At 35.9% G+C, this 26,170-nt stretch overlaps 4 protein-coding genes across 11 annotated transcripts in view; 3 read left to right on the top strand and 1 right to left on the bottom strand.

Moving 5' to 3' along the window:
• The first annotated feature begins 358 nt into the window (after nucleotides 1-358).
• LOC127426325 (beta-1,3-galactosyltransferase 6-like) lies at nucleotides 359-3,363 on the top strand. Its single transcript, XM_051673074.1, has 2 exons — nucleotides 359-662; nucleotides 1,622-3,363. The coding sequence occupies exon 2, from the start codon at nucleotides 1,629-1,631 to the stop codon at nucleotides 2,631-2,633; it is 1,005 nt and encodes a 334-aa protein (XP_051529034.1). The 5' UTR covers nucleotides 359-662; nucleotides 1,622-1,628; the 3' UTR covers nucleotides 2,634-3,363.
• Nucleotides 3,109-9,433, bottom strand: LOC127426333 (protein FAM107B-like). Of its 7 annotated transcripts, XR_007894768.1 has the most exons (6): nucleotides 9,228-9,433; nucleotides 7,580-7,771; nucleotides 6,958-7,082; nucleotides 6,527-6,670; nucleotides 4,947-5,091; nucleotides 3,109-4,395 (listed from the first exon to the last, which is right to left on the bottom strand). XR_007894768.1 is itself a non-coding variant. In XM_051673081.1 (4 exons), exons 2-4 carry the CDS (start codon nucleotides 7,681-7,683, stop codon nucleotides 4,294-4,296), a joined length of 351 nt encoding a protein of 116 aa, XP_051529041.1. In that variant the 5' UTR covers nucleotides 7,684-7,771; nucleotides 9,228-9,433; the 3' UTR covers nucleotides 3,109-4,293. The 7 variants fall into 7 exon arrangements, 2 of the variants coding, with proteins under 2 accessions (XP_051529041.1, XP_051529042.1); XR_007894770.1 differs by lacking the exons at nucleotides 6,958-7,082; nucleotides 7,580-7,771 and adding an exon at nucleotides 8,300-8,325; XR_007894766.1 differs by having other exon boundaries at nucleotides 6,527-7,082.
• Nucleotides 9,434-13,722: 4,289 nt separating this feature from the next.
• LOC127426336 (protein kish-B-like) lies at nucleotides 13,723-16,529 on the top strand. The gene is made up of 3 exons (XM_051673085.1): nucleotides 13,723-13,857; nucleotides 14,323-14,454; nucleotides 14,612-16,529. The coding sequence occupies exons 1-3, from the start codon at nucleotides 13,848-13,850 to the stop codon at nucleotides 14,692-14,694; spliced, it is 225 nt and encodes a 74-aa protein (XP_051529045.1). The 5' UTR covers nucleotides 13,723-13,847; the 3' UTR covers nucleotides 14,695-16,529.
• Nucleotides 16,530-24,919: 8,390 nt separating this feature from the next.
• The window catches only part of LOC127426324 (mitogen-activated protein kinase 14B), a 45,915-nt gene continuing 44,664 nt past the window's right edge, over nucleotides 24,920-26,170 (top strand). For both annotated transcript variants that reach the window (XM_051673071.1, XM_051673072.1), the window contains exon 1: nucleotides 24,920-25,340. In XM_051673071.1, coding sequence (XP_051529031.1) covers nucleotides 25,222-25,340 — 119 coding nt within the window. In that variant the 5' untranslated portion in view covers nucleotides 24,920-25,221. The remainder of the gene's footprint in view (nucleotides 25,341-26,170) is intronic.

The raw sequence follows: 26,170 nt of genomic DNA, 5'->3' as shown, positions 1-26,170 counted from the left end.
TGATATGACTGGAATCTTCAATTCACATTAATGTTCATGATTTTATACATATGTTTATACATGTTTCAAAATTACAATTTATTTCTTAAGGAGTACAATTTTTTCGAGTTCACCTTTAAATACAGTCTTGTGTCTTTTTACCCGATTTTCAATGTTGTTGTTTTTTCACTCAAATCAAAGTTTCTTACGTTTTGATTCACTTTGGTGCAGGTTGGTTTTATTTATTTATTTATTTATTTATTTATGGCAAAAATGAATCAAGACGGCTGAATATGTGGGCAGACACTGTTGCGCTCTATATTCATCCCGTCCACTAGGATGTGCAGTTCGTAAATATTGTTTGAGAATGACATAACCTCAGTCTGGGGTTGTGAACGTCACTGGTGTCAACGGAAGTGAAGAAAGACAGTGTTCATGTGTGTTTTAGAAAAATGACGCGTTCAAAACGAACACATTTTCTCAGTTAATCTGGCCTCATTGGTCTTTTAAATGCGGCAGGTTTGTGCATCTGCTGTCTGTACTGGAGAAACAGCAGCAGCATTGATAAATGTCTAGCAGATCAGCTGTTGTTACAAAACACAACAGCATCTTATAATACTAATAAAGATGCACAGGATGAGCCATAAGTACAGCAAATAATCGGGTTGGCGGAAATCTACCAGGTAATAAACATGCTGCATGATGAATGCGGGGTTTTTTTCTTTTTTTTTCTCTGTGCTCTGACTGGTTAGTAGACTGTCTCATTGGGTTTGAAGACAAAAAATCATTTTGTCTCGTTCCTCCTTTTGTTAAAAAAAAAAAAAAAAAAAAAAAAGAGAAAGCAAAAATCGTAAAAATGTATTGACCCCATTCACTTCCATTGTAACTTACAATGAAAGTGAATGGGGCCTATATTTAAAGAAAGAAATGTGACGCTTATAATTTCATAAAAGCACTTACATTAATTCTTCTGTCAAAACTTGTGTATTATTTGAGCTTTAAAGTTGTTTAAATCGTCATTTTTACAGTTGTTTTAGGGTTTGTTTACATTAACATCGTCATGGCAACGATGTAAAATTGTCTTACTTTACACAGAAAAGGTTAGTACGCGATTCTATCACACTTAAATCATGTTAGCTTACATATTTTTTTAATGTCTTGTGGCTATACTTTTGAAACAGTATGTATTATAATGTTTACGGATTGGTTCCCATTCACTTCCATTGTTAGTGCCTCACTGGAACCCAGATTTCTGCTTTTCTTAAAGACAAATTCAAAATTATTTTGTAGTAATCAACATTATGCCACAATGCTGTCGATTAAACTTAACTTGTATTGAATCCAGAATATTCCTTTAATGGGCAGTTGACATGAACGTGATCTTTGGAAAATGTAGGTCTTGTTGTGACATGCTATATTTCATCTCAAACATTTTAAGCAGCATTTTGGTAAGTCTTTTATAATGATTGTGTATGCAGCTTTTATGATGTTATATTAAATGCAAGACTAAGTAGAATATTTGTCACACCGCAGAGCCATTTAAAATGAAGACAGCCAGGTAAAAAGGTGATTTAGACATTTGAAATGGGAAGGCTTATTTTTAAATTATGTGGCATAAATGTTTTGCTTTTCTGTTCCTCAGTAACATCATGAATCTGATCCGTCTTGTGTGTCGTCATAAGACAGCCCTGGCATTTGCTGTCCTTTTCCTGTTTGCCATAGTCCTCCTCTTCCTCGCCAAATGTACATCCGAGACACTCAAGCCAGCTGAATCCCCAGGGATGGCACCACAAGCTGAGTCAGGACAGAAGCAGCCAGCAGAGTCTGCTCGTGTCAAAGAGCTCTCAGCATTCCTGGTTGTTCTCATCACCACGGGGCCAAAGTACACAGAGCGCCGAAGTATTATTCGGAGCACGTGGCTGACCAAGCAGGATCCCGAAGTGCTCTATTGGTTTGTCATCGGCACAGAGGGGCTACCAGCTGAAGACCTTCAAAACCTCGGAACCGAGCAGGTCCGTCATCACGACCTCCTCTTGCTCCCTGACCTCCGGGACTCGTACGAGAACCTCACGCAAAAGCTGCTCCATATGTACTCATGGTTGGACCAGAATGTGGACTTCAAATTTGTGCTGAAGGCTGATGACGACACTTTCGCTCGTTTGGATCTCCTCAAGGAGGAACTGAAGAGCAAGGAGCCCAACCGCCTCTACTGGGGCTTCTTCTCCGGCCGTGGAAGAGTTAAAACGGCCGGGAAATGGAAAGAAAGTGCCTGGGAATTGTGTGACTACTACTTGCCCTATGCTCTGGGTGGGGGCTACGTGCTTTCGTCTGACCTTGTGCACTACGTACGTCTCAATGTAGGGTTTCTAAAGACGTGGCAGAGTGAAGATGTGTCCTTAGGTGCATGGCTGGCCCCCGTGGACGTGAAACGGCTTCACGATCCACGCTTTGACACGGAGTACAAGTCACGCGGATGCAGCAATAAATACCTGGTAACTCACAAGCAGAGTTTAGAGGACATGTTGGAAAAGCATCAAACGCTACAAAGAGACAGGCGTCTGTGCAAAGAGGAAGTCAAACTGAGGCTGTCCTATATTTACGACTGGAGCGTCCCGCCTTCTCAGTGTTGCCAACGCAAAGATGGCATTCCTTGACTTTTCTAGACCCGTGTTTTTCACCTTGCTATTTATTTATTTATTATCAATGTTGTGTGTGTTTAACTGTAATAGCATTTCTGAACCTTTTGAAAAGGCTATTTTTTAACTCGGAAGATAGTATTACGGAATTGGCAAGGTAGTGTTGTAAAATGTTACAGAAAAGCTGCTATTTTGGAATTTTAAACTGCAAATAAGGTGTTCTTATTAGGTTGCCTAATAAGGGGTTAACAAACTGGATTTACAGGCAGCCTGGTTTTTACCAGTCTATGACTGATTATGTGGTCTTTGCAACCAGATATTTCTGTGTATACCTTCTGACTTTGATATTCACTGATAGATTTGTCCATTTCATCTTATATTTATAATCCAGTGATGCTTAGACCTGTCTCTATTGTAATAAATATACATGGTTGAGAAATGTGAACCTGAAATGGAGGGGCCAGACACCTCAAACAAGCAGTTAATTTATAGGAAAAGAAAAAAAAAAACTTGAAGATAAATGATTCTGATAAATGAGTATTCTGATGAACCACAAACAATGTTATCCTTTAGGATTGAAAGCCAGAGTTTGCAAGCTCACACATTTGCCATACAGTAACCATGACTTGAGGACTTTGATAATGTATACTTGTCCATGAGGCTTTATGACTGTATTTCTGTTTTATGTGTTCAGCTGTTGTAAAATGATGTACCTTGAAAATATTATTAAATGTTTCTTTTTTTGTTGTTTTTGTTTTTACATTGCATCTGTCCACTTTGGTGAATTATTAAAGGGATTGTTCACCCAAAAATTTAAAATCTCACATCATTTACTCGCCCTCATGTCATTCCAGATGTGTATGACTTTCTTCTGCTGAACACAAACGAAGATTTTTAGAAGAATATCTCCGCTCTGTAGGTCCATACAATGCAAGTGAATGGTGACCAGAACTTTGAAGGTCCAAAATTACATTAAGGCAGCATAAAAGTAATCCATACGACTCCAGTGGTTAAATCCATATCTTCAGAAGCGATGTGATAGGTGGAAAACAGATCAATATTTAAGTCATTTCTTACTGTAAATCTCCAATTTTACATTCTGAAAGTGTAAGTGGAGGTCAGTAGTAAAAAGGATATAAATATTGGTCTGTTTCTCACCCAAAGCGATTGCATCCTTTCACAAGACATACTGTGTATTAAACCACCATTCACTTGCATTGTATGGACTTTCAGAGCTGAAATGTTTTTTTTAAATCTTTGTGTTCAACTGAAGAAAGTAAGTCATACACATCTGGGATGGCATGAGTGTGAATGATGGGAGAATTTAAATGTTTGGGTGAACTATCCCTTTAATTCGCTGAAAGAATGAAAGTATTTTGATTGCAAAATTTCAAAGTCAAGGGGTTTCATATCAACTCCAGTTGAAACCAAGGTTATTTTCATATTAAAGAACAGTAGAAAAATTACAGCAAATCTTACAAATGTTACAGAGACTTTTCCTCTGCTTCCATAATTCCCTCTGAAAGAACTAGTTTGTTGTGCTGTTGAAGTGTTATAAAATATATTTATTTGCAAAACTACAGTTTGAGGAAACCAAAAAGTGGAGGTACTGGGAGGAATTATTGATCTCTTGTCGTCTTGATGTAGATTGCTGTAGTTGCTCTTGATTGTAGTTTGTTTAACAGCCTGAGATGGAGATGTGTCTCAGGTTGTTCCTCATTCGCACAAGCTCTGGCATTTTCTCCAGATCCTCCCTGCGTCTCAGCTCTTCCTGCTCGTACTGTAGGGAGAGAGTGCACCATACAAAATATTTTATTTAAGAAATGTTATTTTCACTAGGCCTTTGTTTTGTCCTTTTTCTAAAGGAATGTTACACATGTATTTTGTCCTATTGCTGTTATATAATTGTATTCACATCGTGATTCATTGATAGTAGTGTTAAAGAAATAAAAAGTAGCAAAAATCTGGGTTCTAGTGAGGTTATACCCATTTTTACAACTTCATTGCCATGACAATGTAACAGCGTAAACCTTAAAACAATGATTTAAACTACTTCACAGCTCAAATAATACACACATTTTAAAGAAGAATGAATGCAAGCAATTTTTAAAATTATTAGCTTCACATTTCTGCCTTTAAACCCTCCAAACATTGGCCCCATTCACTTCCATTGTAAGTGCCTCACTTTAACCTTGGTTTCTGAGGGACAAGTTGAAATATTTTTTTGTGGTAATTAAAAATTGTGGTAAATATTGTACCACAAATGCTGTCAATTGAGTCTAACTTGTATTGAACTCAGAATATTCCTTTATGCATTTGGTTGAATTGTACCGCCATAAGTTTCTGGCGTCTCTTGCACAGCTCTTGCTCCAGATCAGACAGTGGTTTTAAGGCTTGTTCTCTCTCTCTGTGCTGCTCCAGTCTCCTCTGCTCCAAAAACCGCTGGAGCTCTGGCTTCTCTTCGGGCAGAAGACCCCTGCACACATATTAAAGGAATTATTTATTTATATCCTAAAAGTACGCATTTTTAAAGGCTCTGTATGGAGACGAGACCTACAAATCCAAGTTTATGTAGTAAAATTACCCCAAATTCCATTTGGAGTCCGCTTTTATTCTTTGTATGCAACAGTGTGAAAAAACTGCCATCTACACAGGCCCCAAAAAGTATTTGAACAATTAGGCCACAATTAAAGATGTATGAACCATTGCATTTGATTTCAAAATATCAACACACCAATAAAATCCATTTGATTAATTACTAATTAATTACTAACCGGTCTCATTGATTTTTACTCAAGGTATAAAGTAATCCTAGCAGAGTAACAACAGGTGTAGTTCAATAACTATGGACATGTTCCAATAACATTTCATGACAAGATTTGCTTAAAAAGTGTGATTGTGCTATCTCGTTTTTTTTTCCTTCAAATGCCACTTGCTATGATTTTTCTACCTGGCTCAGTGCTGGCAAAATAATAGGTTATGATGTTTTAGACAGCATCAGTTTAATGAGACATTAGCCTGTTGGCTTTGTTTTACAGTAGGTTAGATCACTGCCCTGTATCTCCGTTTTCCTGGAGCTCATGGCAGTTTGTGATGATTCCTTTTAGATGGTAGAGGCCGTGCCCTGGCTAAGAGGCTCGCTTTGATCCCTGTGGATTTGTGATGAGGCAGACCACAATGAGGAGCTAAACGCAGCTTTTAATAAAACAAAGATGAACAAGGTAACTCAGAATAAAAGGAAACAAAACACAGTGAACTAGACACAGAACATGACACATATGAAGACTGACAAAGAAACCAGGGGAAACAAGGGCTTAAATACACAAGGGCAAACGAGGGAAGGAGGAACACCTGGGTAAAACAATCAAGGGAAAACCAATCATGAAGGGAAACTACAAAGGACTACAAAATTAACAGGAAAGGGGAACTAAACAAGAATTTCAAAATAAAAGTCTAAGCACAAAAACAGGGAATACGTGACAGGATTGACCCATTGGATCACTTAACTCATCCATAAGTAAACAAAACCACAGCTTGACCACACGTTCACCTGAGATTTAATAGCCATTTTGGTATTACCACATTTACAAGAAGTGTCCCCTGTTTTAATTATGCAAATTATGACATGACATATATTATTTTGTAAATAATTTAATTTGAAAGGTAATCAAGTCTTCTCATGTTCTCATTTTTGCTTTTAAATGAAGGAGTTGCTTTAATGTATAAGTCAAATTGTTTAAACTCAGTGGGTTACATAAAATATTTTTTTTTTCATACCTGGTGAATCTCATGAGGAACATGTCCAGATCCTCCCACCCCACTCCCAAAATAAATATTGATTGGGATGAAATATGACCTGGACATTTCTTCTGTGACATTACATTTTCCTGAGATTCCCCCTATTAGCTTACATCTGTGGCTGACAAGTAGTTCACGATGTAGCCCTCTATGACTGTGAGACTCCAAAACTGGTTTGGGCAGTTTTTTTGGACAGACAAGTTTGTCCTGGCCTTCAGTTTTCATTTGAGATGCAGAAGTCCCACAGCTGGAGCTTTCTGAGATACAGAGAGAGGGTGTTTATGTACAGTAATCTAATCTAAGCTACATACCTTGTCAAAATCCTTGTCATTTGTCACATTACACCCTGGAAATTTGAATAAATTCAGTCTAACCTTTTCCAGCTGTATTTACACATTATAACCTTCAACATCAAAGTGAAAATAACATGTAAAAAGTATTGAAAATTAATTAGTAAAATACTTGGTTTGGATAAGTGATCAGCCCCCTAAGAATAATCATTATAACTTGCTCAGGTGCAACATTCAGCTTTCAGATCACATACCTGGCTAATTGGCCCCCACCTGACATCAACTGTAGTAGTTTTGATTACTTCAGAATAAAACTGGCTGTTCCATGAGGATTCCAATACTAGTAGTGCATGGTAATGAATTCAAGAATTCAAGGGCTCTGGGATAAAATTGTGGAAAGGCACAGGTTAGGAGAAGGGTACAAAAAGATTTCAAAGGATTTAACTATCCCTCTGAGTACCATTCAGAGCATTATTAAGAAGTGGAAAGTGCATGGCACCACCAAAACCTTGCTTAGATTGGGCTGTCCCTCCAAACTGGATGACCTTGCCAGGAGGATATTGATCAGGGAAGCTATCAAGAGGCCAAAGGCAACTTGGAAGGATTTACTTATGGCTAAGATTGAACGGTCTGTGCATGTGACAATAATCTCCCAAGCTTTACACAAAGCTGGCATGTATGGCAGGGTGGCAAAAAAGAAGCCACACTAAATCTCATTTGCAGTTTGTGAAAAAACACTTGGAGGATTCTGATGCCATGTGGCAAAATGTTTTATGGACAGATGAGACAAAAATGTAACTTTGTGGACTTAACTCCAAGCACTATATTTGGAGAAAACCAAACACAGCACATCACCCAGAACATATAGTACCTTACCTACTGTGAAGCATGGTGGTGGCAACATTATGTTGTAAGGGGTGTTTCTCTTCAGCGGGGACTGGGCAATTGGTCAGGATTGAAGGGAAAATAAATGCTGCCATGTACACCCAAATTCTTGAGGAAAATCTGTGGCCCTCTGCTCAACAACTGAAGATGGGCAGGTTGTTCAACTTTCAGCACATAATGACCCTAAACACACCACCAAAAAACAACAAAGTGGCTTAAGGATAGTAAGGTCAAAGTCCTTGAGTGGCCAAGTTAGAGCCCTGACCTAAATCCAAAAGAAAACCTGTGGATAGACTTGAAGAGAGCAATCCATCGCTGCTCACGCCACAATTTGAGTGAATTCTAACAATTCTGCAAGGAAGAATGGGCAAATATTCCCATATCTAGGTGCGCTAAGCTAGTAGATACAAATTCAAACAGACTGATGGCTGTCATTAAAGAAAAGGTAGCTCTATGAAGTATTAAATCGAGGGGTATGATAACTTTTCAAACCATTTCATTAAATTTTTTCATTTTTTATTCGTTTTTGGAACTGTTGCCTTTTGTTCCGTTAACTGAATATTGTAGAGCAAAATTTGTAAATAAAGCTGGAAAAAATGTGTTTTGATTTTAGGCTGTAAGAAAAAAAAAAGTGACTATTCCAAAGGGGTTTGATGATTTTATAGGCACTGCATATAGTACTGACTTTTAGTGTAATAAGCATAAAAATACCTGTTTCGTGATTCTTGTATACCATTCTGTAAAACAGAAATCTACATGATTTTGGTGTTAATAAATCTTCTGAATCCTTTCTGACAAAAGGTTGCATTTTATGGTACCTAACATCAATTTGAACATAATATTCTTATAATTTAATCTAATCAAGCACAAAAATAAAACAATTCATAAATCTTTCATCTTCTTTGTATATTTTGGTAACACTTTACAGTAAGGTTCAATTTGTTAACGTTAGTCATTAGGAATCATGAAATAATAAACAATATATTTGTTACTGCTTTTATTAATATTGGTTAATATTAATTTATAAATACAATTGTTTATTGTTAGTTCATAATGCATTCACTAATGTTAACAAATCCAACTTTTAATTATTTTAATTATTAGTATATGTTCAAACTAACATTAATTAACATTAATTAATGCTGTAAAAGTACTGTTCATTGTTAGTTAATGTTAACTAATGTAGTTAACTAATGTTAACCTTATTGTAAAACGTTACTGATAAAAGAAAAAATACACATACACACAGTTGGCACTCTGGTTTGAGCCATGTCTTTGTAATCTGTTTCAAAGCTTTCCTAGTTATTTTAAAAGTAGATTGTTCTATTTTGTTTCTTAATTAAGAAAGTTTACTAAGAATGAGGTACACATCAATATGTAAGGTGGTCAATTAAAGTGTACACACAATAAGTTTCTGTCTGATGACTTCGTCCCAGTTACCTATATTTTTTATTATGGAGCACAAACACAAAATATGAGAGTAATTTTCCCCACAAATACACCAACAACTTGAACTTGCAAAATACAAAATGTTGTACATAGTAAAAATACGACTACAAATTACAAATATCTTTCTGAAACATGTGGTCTAAACCCATTTACATAAAGTAATGACGTCTGAAGGCAGGTTAAATCTTACCTGTGTTCTGTAATATAACAGCATATCGAACCAAAGTTATCAGCAGTAGGTAGATGCCCCGCTGCGCTTCTCACACATGCTGACCCAAGAGCACCAGTGCAGCTGTTTTAAAGGTGAAGCTGTTTGCTCTAGAGAGCTTGATGGTCCCAGCAGATGCAGCAAATGGTATCAGATTACCTGTGTAATCACACCTCAGAGAGGAGGAACAACTACATTGAATGATGCCCGACACAGAGCAGATGGTGGATTACCAACTGGTTCAATCCCATTTAGAGACAACCTGCTTTGTTCCTTATCAACATAGAGCTGCGAAGACCTATTGTTTCAACACATCAAAAAAATAAATAAAATGTTTATAATACATAAATGTGAACAGATAAAATGTATTTATCTGGAATAACAGTGCCACACAGTAAAAAAAAAAAAATAGTAAATTGAACAGAAAAATACATAAAATGTTAAATGTTACAGTAAAACCCTGTTAATTGGTTAATTGTAAGTAACCTTACCATATATAGTGAAAAAAAAAAAAAGATTCAAAATTTATATTTCTATAATTTTTGAATCTAAATAATAATATTTATATAAAATCATATAATAAAATGATATTTTTACATGTACAAGACAAAACATGTAATGTTACTGTAAAATAGTGTACAAATGTTTTTGTTAGTAATAAGAATGAAATTTAATATGCACATTGGGGTGTTTTATGTTATATTTGATGTTGTTTATTTAATGTCATTCTGAGATGCTATTCTTTTCACCACAATTGTACAGAGCGGTTATCTGAGTTACCGTAGACTTTGTCAGTTCGAACCAGTCTGGCCATTCTCTGTTGACCTCTCTCATCAACAAGGCATTTCCGTCCACAGAACTGCCCCTCACTGGATGTTTTTTGTTTTTGGCACCATTCTAGAAATTCTAGAGACTGTTGTGCGTGAAAATGCCTAGAAATCAGCAAGTACAGAAATACTCAAACCAGTCCGTCTGGCACCAACAATCATGCCACAGTTGAAATCACTGAGATCACATTTTTTCCCCATTCTGATGGTTGATATGAACATTAACTGAAGCTCCTGACCCGTATCTGAATGATTTTATGCACTGGACTGCTGCCACACGATTGGCTGATTAGATAATCGCATGGATGATTGTTGGTGCCAGATGGGCTGGTTTGAGTATTTCTGTAACTGCAGATCTCACACAGTTATGTATTTTATACACAACAGTCTCTAGAATTTACTCACAATGGTGCCAAAAACAAAAAACATCCAGTAAGTAGCAGTTCTGTAGACGGAAATGCCTTGTTGATGAGAGACGTCAACGGAGAATGGCCAGATTGGTTCGAACTGACAAAGTCTACGGTAACTCGGATAACTGCTCTGTACAATTGTAGTGAGAAGTATATAATCCCTGAATGCTATTCTGAGATGCGGGTTGGCGCTGTTTTGGCGGCACGAGGGGGACCTACACAATATTAGGCAGGTGGTTTTAATGTTGTGGCTGTTCAGTGTATGCCTGTCTCACTGGAAATCAGTTGCGTTCATCTGTGATTTTAAAAACAATTAACATTTTGAAATAGAGCTGTTCAGGTTGTAGTCCAAAACCCCAAAGAGATTAGCATTTTCAAGCCATGGGTTCTCTCAGGATTTTTGTATGGGTAAGGGTTAGTGTTATGTTAGGTTATAATGCCAATTTTGGATTTATGAGTTAAAAAAAAAGGTCTGTAGTACACATTACTTTACAATACTTGGAAGTTTCATTCTACAACATAAATTACACACAGTCATACCCCAAACGTGAATTTTGAAGCCGCAATGTTTTTTAAAAAGTATGTTGCTAACAAGTTGCTAGATAAAAGCTATGGTTTTCCATTTCATCAGACATGTTCACTCACATGCTTGTGGTATTTGTAGTCCTTATCTAGCATTTCATTAGCAACATTATTTTTTAAAACACGACAGCTTCAGAATTCACATTTGAGGTATGACTGTGAGTAATTTATGAAATTTAAGTATTTTCACAATTCTTTTTATTTTTATTTTTTACGTATTTTATTTTAAATTAAAAACCTAAATATAAAAACCAATAGGAAATCCCAGAGGGAATCCATGGCGAATTAGCCTTCTGGTTTCGCCTACAAATTGCCGTCACGGCTGAACAACTCTATTGAGCATAGTATGCATTATGGTCCAAAATAATTTGCTGTAGTTAGATACTATCCCTTCTGGGATTAAAATGCTTCTCAGAAATAGTGTTTTTTCTTCACTTCCTTTACACTAATTAGATCTTGTTGATACTCCAGTTGTCAGATCTGTTTAACGCAAGGTATTCAGGCCATTTTTCAGAAAGATATCATCTCTAGTCCAGCTGTGTTAACCTTTTGGAATAGTTGAGTTGATGGTCTTATTTTTTTTAGAATTTACCCCATAAATATCCAAATAAGTATAGTTGCAGGCCGGAGATCTCCAAATGGGGGTGGAATCTCCAAAAGTTACTCCAGAAAGGGGCGGGGTTAATCCAAAAGAGGGTTGCATCAACTCCAAAAGGGAGTGTCACTTCCACACACGGTTAGGGAAAGGGTTAGGTAAGGGACTCCCTATTTGCTGGCGGTTTGGAGCTCCCGCCCCTTTTTGGAGCTCTGCCTGCAGCTATAACCTTCTCTAAATATCTAATTACAAATAAAAATTAAAGAAATTTCCTTTAAGATTATTCATAAATATTATCCCTGTAATTATTACCTAGAAAGTAAACTTAACTGTAATTTTCATGTATCTTGTGCATTTTGTGGATTGCATTTGGATTTTGTTTTAGTCAAAATTCTGCTCATTTGTTAAGCATTATATTATGTCTAATTTCCAACTATGCTTTGAAAACATTTTGTTTCGTTTCTTTAATTATGATATGTCACATTGTAAAGAATATTATTTGATTAATCTGTTAATTCTCTTAGGCAAATTTAGTATACACAAATCTAAGTATGGGAAGAACAAACCACTATACTTAATCATTAAAACAGAAGTCCAAAAATGCTTGAAAACAATACTGCACTTGAAAAATAATAAAGCTGTGAAATGCGTCAGCGTATTTAACTATTTTAATATCTTTATTTAATTTATCCCCTGGCTGTATCATGTTTAATTGTTTCTTCATTTAAAAAAAAAAATGAAGTTTTCTGTTTTCTTTTTATGATATGTTGTTTTGTTTATACAGCAAAATAAATAAATAAATAAATAGTATGCATTTTACAAGCACCAAATCTAGGTTTAATGCAATAAAATAAATCCTGTTCAATCATTAGTAGATGCACTCAGCACTGAAAACAGCACTGTTTTCAATTGTGCAATGTGTAGCCTACATATCTATTAAAGGGATTGTTTGCCCAAAAATTAAAATTCTCTCATCTTTTACTCATCTTCATACCATGCAAGATGTTTACAACTTACTTTCTTCTGCAGAACACAAGCAAAGATTTTTAGAAGAATATTTCAGCTCTGAAAGTCCATGCAATGCAAGTGAATGGGTACCAAAATTTTGAAGCTCCAAAATGCACATAAAGGCCGCATTAAGATAATCCATACAACTCCAGTGTTTTAATCCACATCTTCAAAAGTGGTATGTGAGAAACAGATAATTATTTAAGTCCTTTTTTACTATCAATCTCCACTTTCACATTTTTCTTCTTACGTTTTTGACGATTCGCATTCTTCTTGCATATCGCCACCTACTGGGCAGGGAGGAGAACTGATAGTAAAAAAGGACTTAATATTGATCTGTTTCACACCCAGACCTATCATATCGCTTCTGAAGATATACATTGATCAGTCTTTTTCTGGGGTTTTTTGGCGACCATCTTTGGAACGCTCTTGGGCAGACTTGGCAGCTATTTTTCTATGTAAACAAGCGGCATATAAGAGCAGCTCCTATCTACTTGAATGAGGAAAGATTGAAATCTCCAAAACGATTGGTCAAGATTACGATCAAAGAACATATTTCAAATCAGCAGTAAAATCTGACAACACTTGTATCATAAATGTCTGTATGATGTCTGTGTCTAAAAGGTGATTTAATTGCTCTTTTACCTGTAAGGCGGGACTTCCGTTCTACATCCGTTTGACCATTGGTCGTTCCAATTTCTCCCAATCATTTTAATAGAAGTGGCCTGTTTTTGCCAAATAGTCTCTGGATTAACCACTGGATTGCATTTATGCTTCCTTTATGCACTTTTTGGAGCTTCAAAGTTTTGATCACTATTCACTTGCATTGTATTGACCCTCAGAGCTCAAATATTCTTATATAAAACTTTGTGTTCAGCAAATGAGCTCAGACATGAGGGTGAGTAAATAATGAGAGAATTTTCATTTTTGGGTGAACTCCCTTGTGTTTGGGGGTTTCATTACCCTAGAAGAGGACATCCCAAATGTGTAAAAGTTGCCTGTAAGGTTAATCTGACAAAAGGCAAACCTATTTTGTAGAAACTTTTGATTTGTAGGGTGTTTTCCCATACTTCCGCAGCGTCCCGGAAGGCAGTACTGTTGATGCGGAACTAATGAAGAGAGTAAATAAAGCAAAATTTGCAACTTGCGTCTCTCAACGCGGGATATAAAAGCTCTGAAAATGACAAACGGTGTGTTGAAAAATTAGCGTGTTGTGAGATAAACTGTCAGAAAGAGGAGAAAGAGGAATCTCGCGTTAAATAATTGAGAAATGTTGACAGTCAGCTGAGCTTGTGTGTGTGGACGTGGCTCTTGAAGGGCCGCGGCTGGTTTCACCTTCTCAACATCAGCAAGCTTTCATTAGGATAAACGAGCCTGATATCCTCATTTAATCTAAGTGAACGTGTTGATTTCAGTTACCTTTATAGTTCAAATGATTTAGCATAGGCAGGAATGAGTCAGGGGGGTATAAAAGTTACAGGAGACAGCACTCATTCTGTGTTAGATAGTGTACCTGCTATTGCAAATTCAATTCTAAGCTGCCAAACTGGTCTTACATCTGTTTTTCTAAGAAAGTAGTCATAAGGGGGACTCAAATCATTAAGGGGTCTGCAGATATGCCCTTATCACTTTAAATGTGTTGTGTTTGTTTACAGTATACTCTTTTGACGGCATTCTTGTATTTGGAATACTTTTCATTTGCACATGTGCATACCTGAAGAAGGTCCCTCGCCTAAATAACTGGCTGTTGTCTGAGAAAAAAGGTGTTTGGGGAGTATTTTACAAAGGTAAGTAATCCGTTCATTCATCAGACTATGTCTGTAATGATTAATAATATTAGAAGATAACAGGATCAGTTTTATTCCCTGCAGTGATGTTTTTCATGTTTTGGTTGTACTTGTTTTGATGCACTTTTGTGTCTGCATGTTCTTGTTGTTTCCGTAGCTGCAGTAATAGGCACACGGCTCCATATTGCGGTGGCAGCGTCCTGTGTGTTTATGGCGTTTTACCTGATTTTTCTGAAATGACCAGGAAGGAACGGATCAGTCTTATGGACACTGGACTATGGAATGCCAATAGAAATGTAGTACTGGCAAGTTTTGCCAACTTCATGTGAAGATGCACAGAGACCCTATTCCACCTGGGCCAGTGTTGGTAATAAGCTGCAGTTTAGCACTGATGTAAGACCTGATTTTGTTAAATGTAGTTTGAAGTTAAAATTAGATTGAGGGGAATTCGGTTTTAGATCAGGGCTAAATGGTAATTGCTGCTGTGAATGGTGAAACGTTGAGGAAAAATGCTTTCCAAATTAAGGACCTCCTACTTTGGGATTCATACTTCGCTTGTGTACAAAGTACTATCTTTTTGTTATGTTTTTCTCTCAAACATGCAAAATTGGGCTAATAGGTGTGCAGTGAAGGAGGTAGAAACAATGTTATCAGTGCAATTATTGAAGAAGTTGTTTTCTCATTTTTTGTTTTACCTAAATTTGCCATATTTACTTAAATCATCATTTTTGTATGGAAGGGTTACCATTGTTTGCAACATGGGAAAATTGACAAAAACATTTGACAAAGTTTCATGGACATACACGTAAACACTTGCAAACTGAAAATGAAGCCCAAAAGTGATTCAGCCTGGTAATGCTAATGTTCTTCTAACACAACATTCTTTTGATACCACAAAAGTACCTATGTACTTAAATTTAATAAAGCACACCATCTTGACATTCACCAAATGATATCATTGTGAAGGCATGTGTTTACTTTGTTTGGTTTAATAATCATTATTAAAATACACAGACTCAGACTCTGTCACAGACCCAGCTGGACTTAAACCACAATAAACATAGACATAGATGTCACCTCTGTCAATGGATATGCATTTATGGTAAATATGAAATATATGATATTATTGACCAGTAAATTCCACTACACTACATTTTCTTTAAATCTTTAACATCATTTATCTGAGGGTTTCAGCTTCAGAATGTTTTTTATCTTATGTTGGTGCGATTTTATCCATTACATAAAACAAAGGTGTATATGCCGAGATGTTCTTTTGTCAAATAAAATCAACAATTTATCTGTTCTCTATGCTCTTTCCATTAAAACTTTTTTTTCACCGTGTAAATGTACACAGCCGTACTCTAAAACTGCTTCGTATATACTGTATACAGAATGATGTTGGGTGTTCATATTTAGAACATAAATAGTTTATAGAAAACCCTATGCACCTTGATGCTGATTTTGGGGAAGAGGGTTATTTATTTATTTTAAAGCAATACTTTTAAAGAACTGAATTTGCTTTGTAAATTTTGTTTGGTTTAATGAGGTCAGCGCTGTATTACTTTTATGTGTGTTTTTACTTTTTAATGCAGTCAAATTAGACAGTCAATATGATATCTACATAATGCATACATAAAAAGTATACTCCCCAAAAGATGCCTTGTTCTATCTAAGGAATAATATTCTGAGTGTTTTGCAGATTGTTTGAGATCATCTGGTCAAATTGGCATTTAGTTTAATATTAAAATGTATATTTTATTTATTTTTCCTAAAACATGTAAAATGTACATTCCTCAAAGTCTTGTGTCATGAAAAGGATACTGTCCTTAATATTTTAAAATTGGTGTGATATAACTTTAAATGATTGAATTGTTTAAAGGATTGATGAGGCTAATAAAATCGCTAGGAAAAAGAATGACATTAAATATACTTTGTTTGCATATATACTATGTTTATTTAAAAAAAATAAGTAAATAATCTTGGGGTTTTATAAACTGAACTGGGGCCGAACTTTTTTCCTGTATTTATCTTACCTAACACTTTTATTGTAACTAACATACACTGTTAATAATGTGTCTATTTACATTTAAAAAGTATTTAACTGCATTAAAAGAGGTATTTAAATAACATTTTAAAGGTCTGGCCATACATTTCTTCTTAAGATCTGGCTGAAGATCAAATATGACCTCACACCCTCAACTAACAAATAGCTTTTTATTAACTTTATTTTGAAAATAAAGACATACAATGTAGGGTTATTGTTTATGATAACTGAGAAAGAATATTTAGACCTGCTAAAATCTGTATCTTTTCTCAATAACACACAGAAGAGAACAATGGCAATCTAATGAGACTGCCTTTTTACACAAATGTAGACAAAAAAATAAAAATAATTGTCTGTTTTTCCCTTTTTAAAATTGTTATTATCCTCCCATTCAATGAGGGAAACATTTGCCTTCCTTGTCCTGCATGCATTAATTTGCACACAGGAGCCATATCCTTGTGCAGATCATAAGAAACTATGAACAAACTGGTTTGAGAACGCTGACATGTAGAACCAAACACTGTCAGGGTTTATGCATAGGCAAGTTCAGTGACAAGTCACAATTTTTTTATGAGCACTACAGAAAATAGAGAATTAAAAGCAAATTTTCCAATGGATTTTCTTTTAAGGTTTGGTTTTCATCTTTGGTTTGCCTTTTGTGAAACAAGGTTGTGCACATGAGCTGATATGACTTCTGTAACAGCTTTTATATATATAAAGTCTGCAGTTTTGACCCAGCAGCTAAGAAATTTGCATAAAAACATTTGGGTGAATAAGACACGATACAATGTGCTCAACCAGAAGTTGCTGGTTCAGGTTTTGGAAAAGAGTGTAACTGAACTAAACTCAGCAAAAGAAAACGTCCGCTCACTTTCAACTGCTTTCATTTTCAGCAAACTTAACATGTGTAAATATTTGTATGAACAAATATTCAACAAGACATAAACTGAACAAGTTTCACAGACATGTGACTAACAGAAATGGAATGTGTCCCTGAACAAAAGGGGGGGTCAAAATCAAAAGTAACAGTATCTGGTGTGGCCACCAGCTGAATTAAGTACTGTAGTGCATTTCCTCATTGACTGCACCAGATTTGCCAGTTCTTGCTGCGAGATGTTACCCCACTCTTCCACCAAGGCATTCGCAAGTTCCCGGACATTTCTGGGGGGAATGGCCCTAGCCCTCACCCTCCGATCCAACAGGTCCCAGACGTGCTCAATGGGATTGAGATACGGGGTCTTCGTTGGCCAGGGCAGAATATTGACATTCTGGTCTTGCAGGAAATCACGCACAGAACGAGCAGTATGGCTGGTGGCATCGTCATGCTGGAGGGTCATGTCAGGATGAGCCTGCAGGAAGGGTACCACGAGGGAGGAGGATGTCTTCCCTGTAACACACAGCGTTGAGATTACCTGCAATGACAAGCTCAGTCCGGTAATGCTGCGACACACCGCCCCAGACCATGACGGACCCTCCACATCGATCCCGCTCCAGAGTACAGGCCTCGGTGTAACGCGCATTCCTTCGACGATAAACGCAAATCTGACAATCACCCCTAGCGAGACAAAACCACAACTCGTCAGTGAAGAGCACTTTTTGCCAGTCCTGTCTGGTCCAGCGAAGGTGGGTTTGTGCCCATAGGCGACGTTGTTGCCCGTGATGTCTGGTAAAGACCTGCCAGCTGTCCTTCCTATCTCCCTGTAGTGCTGTCTTAGGTATCTCACAGTATGGACATTGCAATGTATTGCCCTGGCCACATCTGCAGTCCTCATGCCTCCATGCAGCATGCCTAAGGCATGTTCACACAGATGAGCAGGAACACTGGGCATCTTTCTTTTGGTGTTTTTCAGAGTCAGCAGAAAGGTCTCTTTAGTGTCCTAAGTTTTTGTAACTGTGACCTTAATTGCCTACCGTCTGTAAGCTGTTAGTGTCTTAACGACCGTTCCACAGGTGCATGTTCATTAATTGTTTATGGTTCATTGAACAAGCATGGAAAACATTGTTTAAACCCTTTACAATAAAGATCTGTAAAGTTATTTGGATTCTTACAAAATTATCTTTAAAATACAGTGTCCTAAAAAGGGACGTTTCTTTTTTTGCTGAGTTTATGTCCAGACAAGCTTAAACACACAGGCTCCTCCGGAACTGAACCACGGATAGCTTGACGAGCGCCGATGCTGTTGCACTTGTTGAGTGTTGTTAAACTCACCGCTGAGTTTTGCTCAGAAAGCTTTCGAATGTTTACCGCGATTTTATATAATAAATTAAAAATAAAAAAAACATTTAGAAGTTCAGATAAAAATGATTGGCGGGCCGCATCAAATCACTGACTTACATTAAATAAAGACATTACATCGTACCAGGAAACTGGGAAGTGGTGGTACGCAAGAAAAACTGCCGGTATACTGTAGAGTAAATTAGAGAGGTGCAGGTACTGCTTACCGGTGAGTACCCGCCCACTTCAAGCACTGCAATGTACTATACTGTATATCTGCTGCCTCCTGGTGAAAGTTTAAATTCTCTTCTGGAAATATACGCCTTCGTATTGATGCACATGTCTTTTTGCTGTGAAATCTTTGCTGTTTTTGATAAAACAACATTAACGGTAACGTTTAAATTCTGATTATTAAAGCAACTTGTGCTTTCCTAATATTTTGTCTATTATTTTATAGAAAAAATCATATTAAAATCAGCAGGCATTTGAGTTATCTCTCAATCATCATTGCATTCAGTTCTATTATACATTATGCCTCCCACAATAATAATAATAATAATAATAATAATAATAATAATAACTTTACATTAAGTTTACATTAAATCTTACTATAACCTCCTGAGACCCAGCAAATAAAAGTGTTTATAATTTTGCTTTTTTTAATGTCAAAATAATGTTTGCTGCAAAAAAAAGATATGACAATATATATTATTATTATTTATTTGACATTCTGAATGTAATGTCATACATTTCTGAAGACCAAGGAGAGGAAATTAATTGATGGGTATCAGGAGGGTAATGACCTTTAAAGCCTGTTGTATCAAAAAAGATACCAAAAAACAAAACAAAACAAAAAATCATTATATATATATATATATATATATATATATATATATATATATATATATATATATATATATATATATATATATATTATATATATATACATATATATATATATATATATATATATATATATATATATATATATATATATATATATATATATATGTTCATAATGACTAGTCATTGTCTATTTTAATCTATTGACTTCCATTGGTTTTTAATTTTAGAGATCTACAACTGAGGTTTTACTAGTAATAGTTGTAATTAAAGAGCTCTACAGTTAAATGTTTCAAGTAAAAAGTCTAATTCAGTAGCTATCTGGAGTTTTAACTAGTGAGAGTTGTAATTAAAGAGCTCTACAGCTGAGTTCTTAAAAGTCTAATTCGAGAGCTCTTTTATTTATTTATTTATTTTTATTTTTTTATTAAAATTTTTATTGATTTTTCAAAGCAAAGAAAAACAAAACATATATACAATGAATCAACATTACCTCCCACTACTTCCCCTCCCCAATCAAGAACCCCACCCGACCCCAAACGAACATTCCAGTGGTCTTACATATGTACACACATATACAGAGAATAAAAATAAATAAATAAATAAATAAATAAATAATATATATATATATATATATATATATATATATATATATATATATATATATATATATATATATATATGGCTTTGGGCAGCAAACTTTCTTTCTTCTAATTTAATTTAATTCTTCTAACTCTTTCCATGCATGTAGTCTCACTCATCATTTTATACAGCTGAAGTCAGAAGTTTGCGTATACCTTAGCCAAATACATTTAAACTCATTTTTTCACAAGTCCTGACATTTAATCATAGAAAACATTCCCTGTCTTAGGTCAGTTAGGATCACTACTTTATTTTAAGAATGTGAAATGTCAGAATAATAGTAGAGAGAGTGATTTATTTCAGCTTTTAATTTTTCATCACATTCCCAGTGGGTAAGAAGTTAACATACACTTTGTTAATATTTGGTAGCATTGCCTTTAAATTGTTTAACTTGGGTCAAACTTTTTGGATAGCCTTCCACAAGCTTCTCACAATAATTTGCTGGAATTTTGGCCCATTCCTCCAGACAGAACTGGTATAACTGAGTCAGGTTTGTAGGCCTCCTTGCTTGCAGATGCTTTTTCAGTTCTGCCAAAAAATGTTCTATTGGATTGAGGTCAGGGTTTTGTGATAGCTTTTCCAGTATCTTGACTTTGTTGTCCATAAGCAATTTTGCCACAACTTTTGAGGTATGCTTGGGGTCATTGTCCATTTGAAGACCCATTTGCGACCAAGCTTTAACTTTCTGGCTGATGTCTTGAGATGTTGCTTCAATATATCCACATAATTTTTCTTCCTGATGCCATCTATTTTGTGAAGTGCACCAGTCCCTCCTGCAGCAAAGCACCCCCACAACATGATGCTGCCACCCCCATGCTTCATGGTTGGGATGGTGTTCTTCGTCTTGCAAGCCTCACCCTTTTTCCTCCAAACATAACGATGGTCATTATGGCCAAACAGTTCAATTTTTGTTTAATTAGACCAGAGGACATTTCTCCAAAAAGTAATATCTTTGTCCCTTTGTGCACTTGCAAACTGTAGTCTGGCTTTTTAATGGCGGTTTTGGAGCAGTGGCTTCTTCCTCGCTGAGCAGCCTTTCAGGTTATGTCGATATAGGACTCATTTTACTGTGGATATAGATACTTGTCTACCTGTTTCCTCCAGCATCTTCACAAGGTCCTTTGCTGTTGTTCTGGGATTGATTTGCACTTTTCGCACCAAAATATGTTCATCTCTAGGAGACAGAATGCGTCTGCTTCCTGAGCGGTACGATGGCTGTGTGGTCCCATGGTGTTTATACTTGCGTACTATTGTTTGTACAAATAAACGTGATACCTTCAGGCATTTGGAAATTGCTCCCAAGGATGAACCAGACTTGTGGAGGTCCACAAATTTTTTCTGAGGTCTTGGCTGATTTCTTTTTGATTTTCCCATGATGTCAAGCAAAGAGGCACTGAGTTTGAAGGTAGGCCTTAAAATACATCCACAGGTACACCACAATTCAGTACACCTCCTATCAGAAGCTAATTGGCTAATTGTCTAAAGGCTTGACATCATTTTCTGGAATAGAAAAGGCACAGTTAACTTAGTGTATGTAAATTTCTAACCCACTGGAATTGTGATATAGTCAATTAAAAGTGAAACAATCGATTTATGACATAGTAGAAGTGGCACAAAGTAGATGTCATAAACGGCTTGCCAAAACTATAGTTTGCTAATATGAAATCTGTGGAGTGGTTCAAAAATGAGTTTTAATTACTTCAACCTAAGTGTATGTAAACTTCTGACTTCAACTCTATGTGTATATATATACAGTATATATATATATATATATATATATATATATATATATATATATATATATATATATACAGTTATTCTATAAGGCCAGTTGGCATTAAAGCCCTCATAATAGTAGACTGTAATTAGATCTCCAATCTATTCTCCAATGAGTTAATTGGAAAGGCCAACTAACTTATTTCCTGTACATAATGATGCTGACTTTGTAGAAAACAAAATTTCAAAAGTGTCAAATTCTCTCATGTTACACAGGTCACATAGCATCTGACAATACCCTGCACTCTGACCCCAGCTAGCTGTATATGTGCAAATGTATAATGTGTGATAAATAAAGAAAATTATAATTAAATTATAATTATAATTATACATTTATGTTAAAGAAATAGTTCTGTGGATAGAGCAAGTAAGGAATTAAGAAAGGAAAAATTGCCAACTTAAGTGGAGAATGGGCTTTCGTTGATGGTAAAGAGATCCATGTGCCGTCTGCTTTGATAGAATTTCTTATTAGATTTGTTGGTCTAAAAATACATTTGTTCATTTGTAAAATACCCATCGTGTGTTAAAGTTTAAAGTCTACATTATAGTCACTATATATACGTTTTTTGTGTTATGACTTTCTTTTCTATCAATCTCAGAGAAAATCTTTATTGTTATATTTTTTTTTTAAGGGAAAAGTGCGGATTTTGTTTTATTCAGGAAACGCGTGTATGTTCTTCAGATACTGATGCTACTCTTTGGAAGAATCAGTGGGATAAGATTTGGTTTTCGTTTGGTTGCAACTAGTCAGAAGAGGTCGCTATTTTGCAAGATAAATGTATTGGTCACATGCTAAATTATGAGAATGAGATGATTGTTGAAGAGAGTATTATTATTGGTAATACTGTGAAAAAAGATAATAAACAAGTTGTATTAGCCAACTGCTATATATGCCACCAATAACAAAACCAACAACAAAGTAATTTTTCCACATACTGAATCCAGATTTCAGAGGATTCGGATTTTTCAGCCATCAAGTGCTCTTTGCAGAAACGTCTCGAAAACAGTGGCTGACAGCATCTGTAATTCCGGTCTGTTCTTTTCACACAAACCTATCGACTTAACGGTAACCAATAATCAAAACAAGCAAGTAAGCATGTTCCTCAGAAGAATGAAAGTTATCACATAAGTGATGGCATGAGGGCGAGTAAACGATGAGAGAATTTTCATTTTTGGATGAACAATCCCTTTAATCTGGTCCCAATCTTTGGAATTAATAGGCCTAGATTTTACTTTAACAAATGTATCCAAGATAAAATAAATAAATAAATAACAATTATGTAACCGAGACAACTTTAAAAACAACTTCATATTTATAAGATACAATTTACATTTTCAGTTATTAGTAAGCAAAATTTGCCTTTTTTTCAAAATTTATTTGAATCTTTTCTGCTTTCATTTTATTTATCCTTTTCATTTTATCTTTATATGTAATTGTTTTTCTCGTGTATCTACCTTTATATATATATATATATATATATATATATATATATATATATATATATATATATATATATATATATATATATATATATAGCCTCTGCACATGTGAAATTAAAATAAAAACAGTAACCCAAGCTTTTTAAAAAAAAAAAAAAAAAAAAAACCGCTTCACATACAGAGGATCTCCACTCTCGCGAGATTTGCTGCGAAGTCCTGAGAGTTGCTCTTGTGCAGTGACACCAGGCCTGTTGTCAGAGTAGAACGCGTTATAAATAGACGTCAAATGATTGGACGAAAGTTGTCTATACGTCACCAGTTTGACGACGCCTTCTGATAGGATGATTTTCTTACGCGGTTAAGAACGAAAACAAGAAGATGCAGGGGAAAGACGGACAAAACAGGAAAATCTCTTTGTTGGTAATTTCATAATTGATAGCTTCATACAGAAAAAAGTAGCTACCTTCACGATAAGTCATTGGGGTGACTATAACTTCTGACACTTTCCCGTTGCGACTGTGGAAAAACGTTGTGTTTTTCTTTTTATTAATAGTAAATAGAAAGAAAATAATTAGTTATATGTGACCTCAATTGTCCTGAACGATGATGAGTGAGACTACATGTATGAAATAGTTAATATATATATATATATATATACCGTATGGTATATATATACACACTGGTGGCCAAAAGTTTGGATAATGTACAGATGTTGTGTGTGTGTGTGTGTGTGTGCTCTCTCTCTCTCTCTCTCTCTCTCTCTCTCTCTCTCTCTCTCTCTCTCTCTCTCTATATTATAATTATATATTTATTTATTTTTATTATTTTATTCTCTGTATATGTGTGTACATATGTAAGACCACTGGAATGTTCGTTTGGGGTCGGGTGGGGTTCTTGATTGGGGAGGGAAAGTAGTGGGAGTTAATGTTGATTCATTGTATATATATATTATTTTTCTTTGCTTTGAAAAATCAATAAAAAATTTTAATCACAAAAAAAAAGAGCTCTCGAATTAGAATTAGATGTGTGTGTGTGTGTGTGTGTGTGTGTGTGTGTGTGTGTGTGTAAGCACTCTACCTATAGTTAAACGTTCTAAATTATTAAAAACGAATTGTAGAATTAATTAATGATAAGTTATAGAAAAGAAGTGACAATTTATGTTACACATCGTATATTGAACTGTATGGAATATACTTAATAGTAAATAGGACTATCAGCTGTATAGGACAGACGAGCGTAAAAAAACACACCACACACACACGTTCATACACTGGAATGCATGTGATCATTTTGTCTTGTCTACTGTTAACCAATTAAAATTTGCATTGAACATCGAACTTAGTGACTGTTTGTTGTTCTGAAATTTATACGATAAGATGTCCCTCTGTTTACTATGGTTACTAAGGCTAAATGAACGACTTCTCAACTGGCCAATCGCAGACCGCTTGTAAGTAGCTCTTAGTAGCCAATCCGAACGCAGGGGGCGGGACATACCAGAATACGGGTGGGGGGAAAAATCACGCGAGTAGAACCTGTAAAAAAAAAAACAACAAAACAACCAAACAAAAACGAAAAATCCGCACAAGAAATCTCACGCTTCCTCACCCAGCGACTCCACAAGGATCAGAGTTTGACCGTGTGCACGATCTTCAGCCATTGCACCTATGCATTTTTTCACCGATGTTGTTTGATGCATGGGTATAAGTTTGTGAATCTGGAGGCTTCGCTTTTGTTTTGTGAGTTTGTTTAGTTCATATCAAAGCACTGTGATCAAGAACAGCGCAGAAGTTTTCACTCCTCTACAGGAATGTCCCAGAAGGAAAGACCCACTTTTTACCGACAGGAGCTCAATAAGACCATATGGGAGGTGCCGGAGCGGTACCAGAGTTTATCACCCGTGGGTTCTGGAGCATATGGATCTGTATGGTAAATATCTGTGCTGGTTTTCATGTCTCGCATAACATGATCTGGCTTCTTAAACGTTCGGGCCTCTTGCGTTTGCTCTGCAATGGTTTTCTAGATCTATTTGTAGAGTCATGTTGCAGCACTGCTTGCAAAAGATTTGAACCTAAATATATTTGCGAAGGGCGATTGGTTTTGTACCAGAAAACGTCAAATACTGTATGTTTAGTGCACTGATATGCGCAGAATGTGTCAAGACCTAGTGAGCTGCCTACTAGGCAGCATTTTGTGCGTGCACTACTGTACATGCATAAACACAATGAACTGAAACTTTAATTAATCTGAAAATGAAAGGGGATTTCTCACTAGACCATCGCGTGGACCACGCACGCAGTAGCCTAGTAAAAAGTCCACGTTATTTTTCAGATTCAAGTTTCATTGCATTGGACTCATGTATGTAATCTCATCTGAAATGCACAGAAGTGAATGCTACAGTAGTCTGACCATGAGGACAAAATTATGTCACTCTCTGCTCCTGACTCATAATTCCAGGATTAGGTGTTCGTCTCACCACTAAACTGGTTAGTCATGCTTGTCAGGATTAAAATTTGTTGTAAATATCACATAAACTACTCAAAAAGATCTTTTAAGATATTGTACGTGCAGATTTTCCTTTGTTGATGGCTGGGTAATATTGCACAGAACTGTACAAAAACCTTTGGCATGTGGCTTGGGGACTTTCATGGAGGAAAAGCCCGCATTGCTTTGAATGTTGACATCAGGGATGAGCCATGAAGAACAAGCATGGTTGTAATTGTCTGGAGTGTTCATACCATAATTTTCCCGGACAGTCC

Source organism: Myxocyprinus asiaticus, chromosome 35 (genome assembly GCF_019703515.2).
Source record: "Myxocyprinus asiaticus isolate MX2 ecotype Aquarium Trade chromosome 35, UBuf_Myxa_2, whole genome shotgun sequence".
In the NCBI taxonomy this organism is placed as follows: domain Eukaryota; kingdom Metazoa; phylum Chordata; class Actinopteri; order Cypriniformes; family Catostomidae; genus Myxocyprinus; species Myxocyprinus asiaticus.
Note: the sequence above shows the minus strand (reverse complement) of the source record. Positions and strands in the feature narration are given on the sequence as shown.

Excerpts from the sequence above, each read along its gene's own strand:
- LOC127426325 (XM_051673074.1), top strand. The coding sequence starts at position 1,629 with ATGAATCTGATCCGTCTTGTGTGTCGTCATAAGACAGCCCTGGCATTT.
- LOC127426333 (XM_051673081.1), bottom strand. The coding sequence starts at position 7,683 with ATGGCAGCATTTATTTTCCCTTCAATCCTGACCAATTGCCCAGTCCCC. Across the intron at positions 5,092-7,579 it reads ACCACCATGCTTCACAGTAG|GGGTCTTCTGCCCGAAGAGA; the intron begins GTAAGGTACTAT and ends ATATGTGTGCAG. Across the intron at positions 4,396-4,946 it reads GACGCCAGAAACTTATGGCG|TACGAGCAGGAAGAGCTGAG; the intron begins GTACAATTCAAC and ends CTCTCCCTACAG.
- LOC127426336 (XM_051673085.1), top strand. Across the intron at positions 14,455-14,611 it reads TTGGGGAGTATTTTACAAAG|CTGCAGTAATAGGCACACGG; the intron begins GTAAGTAATCCG and ends TTGTTTCCGTAG.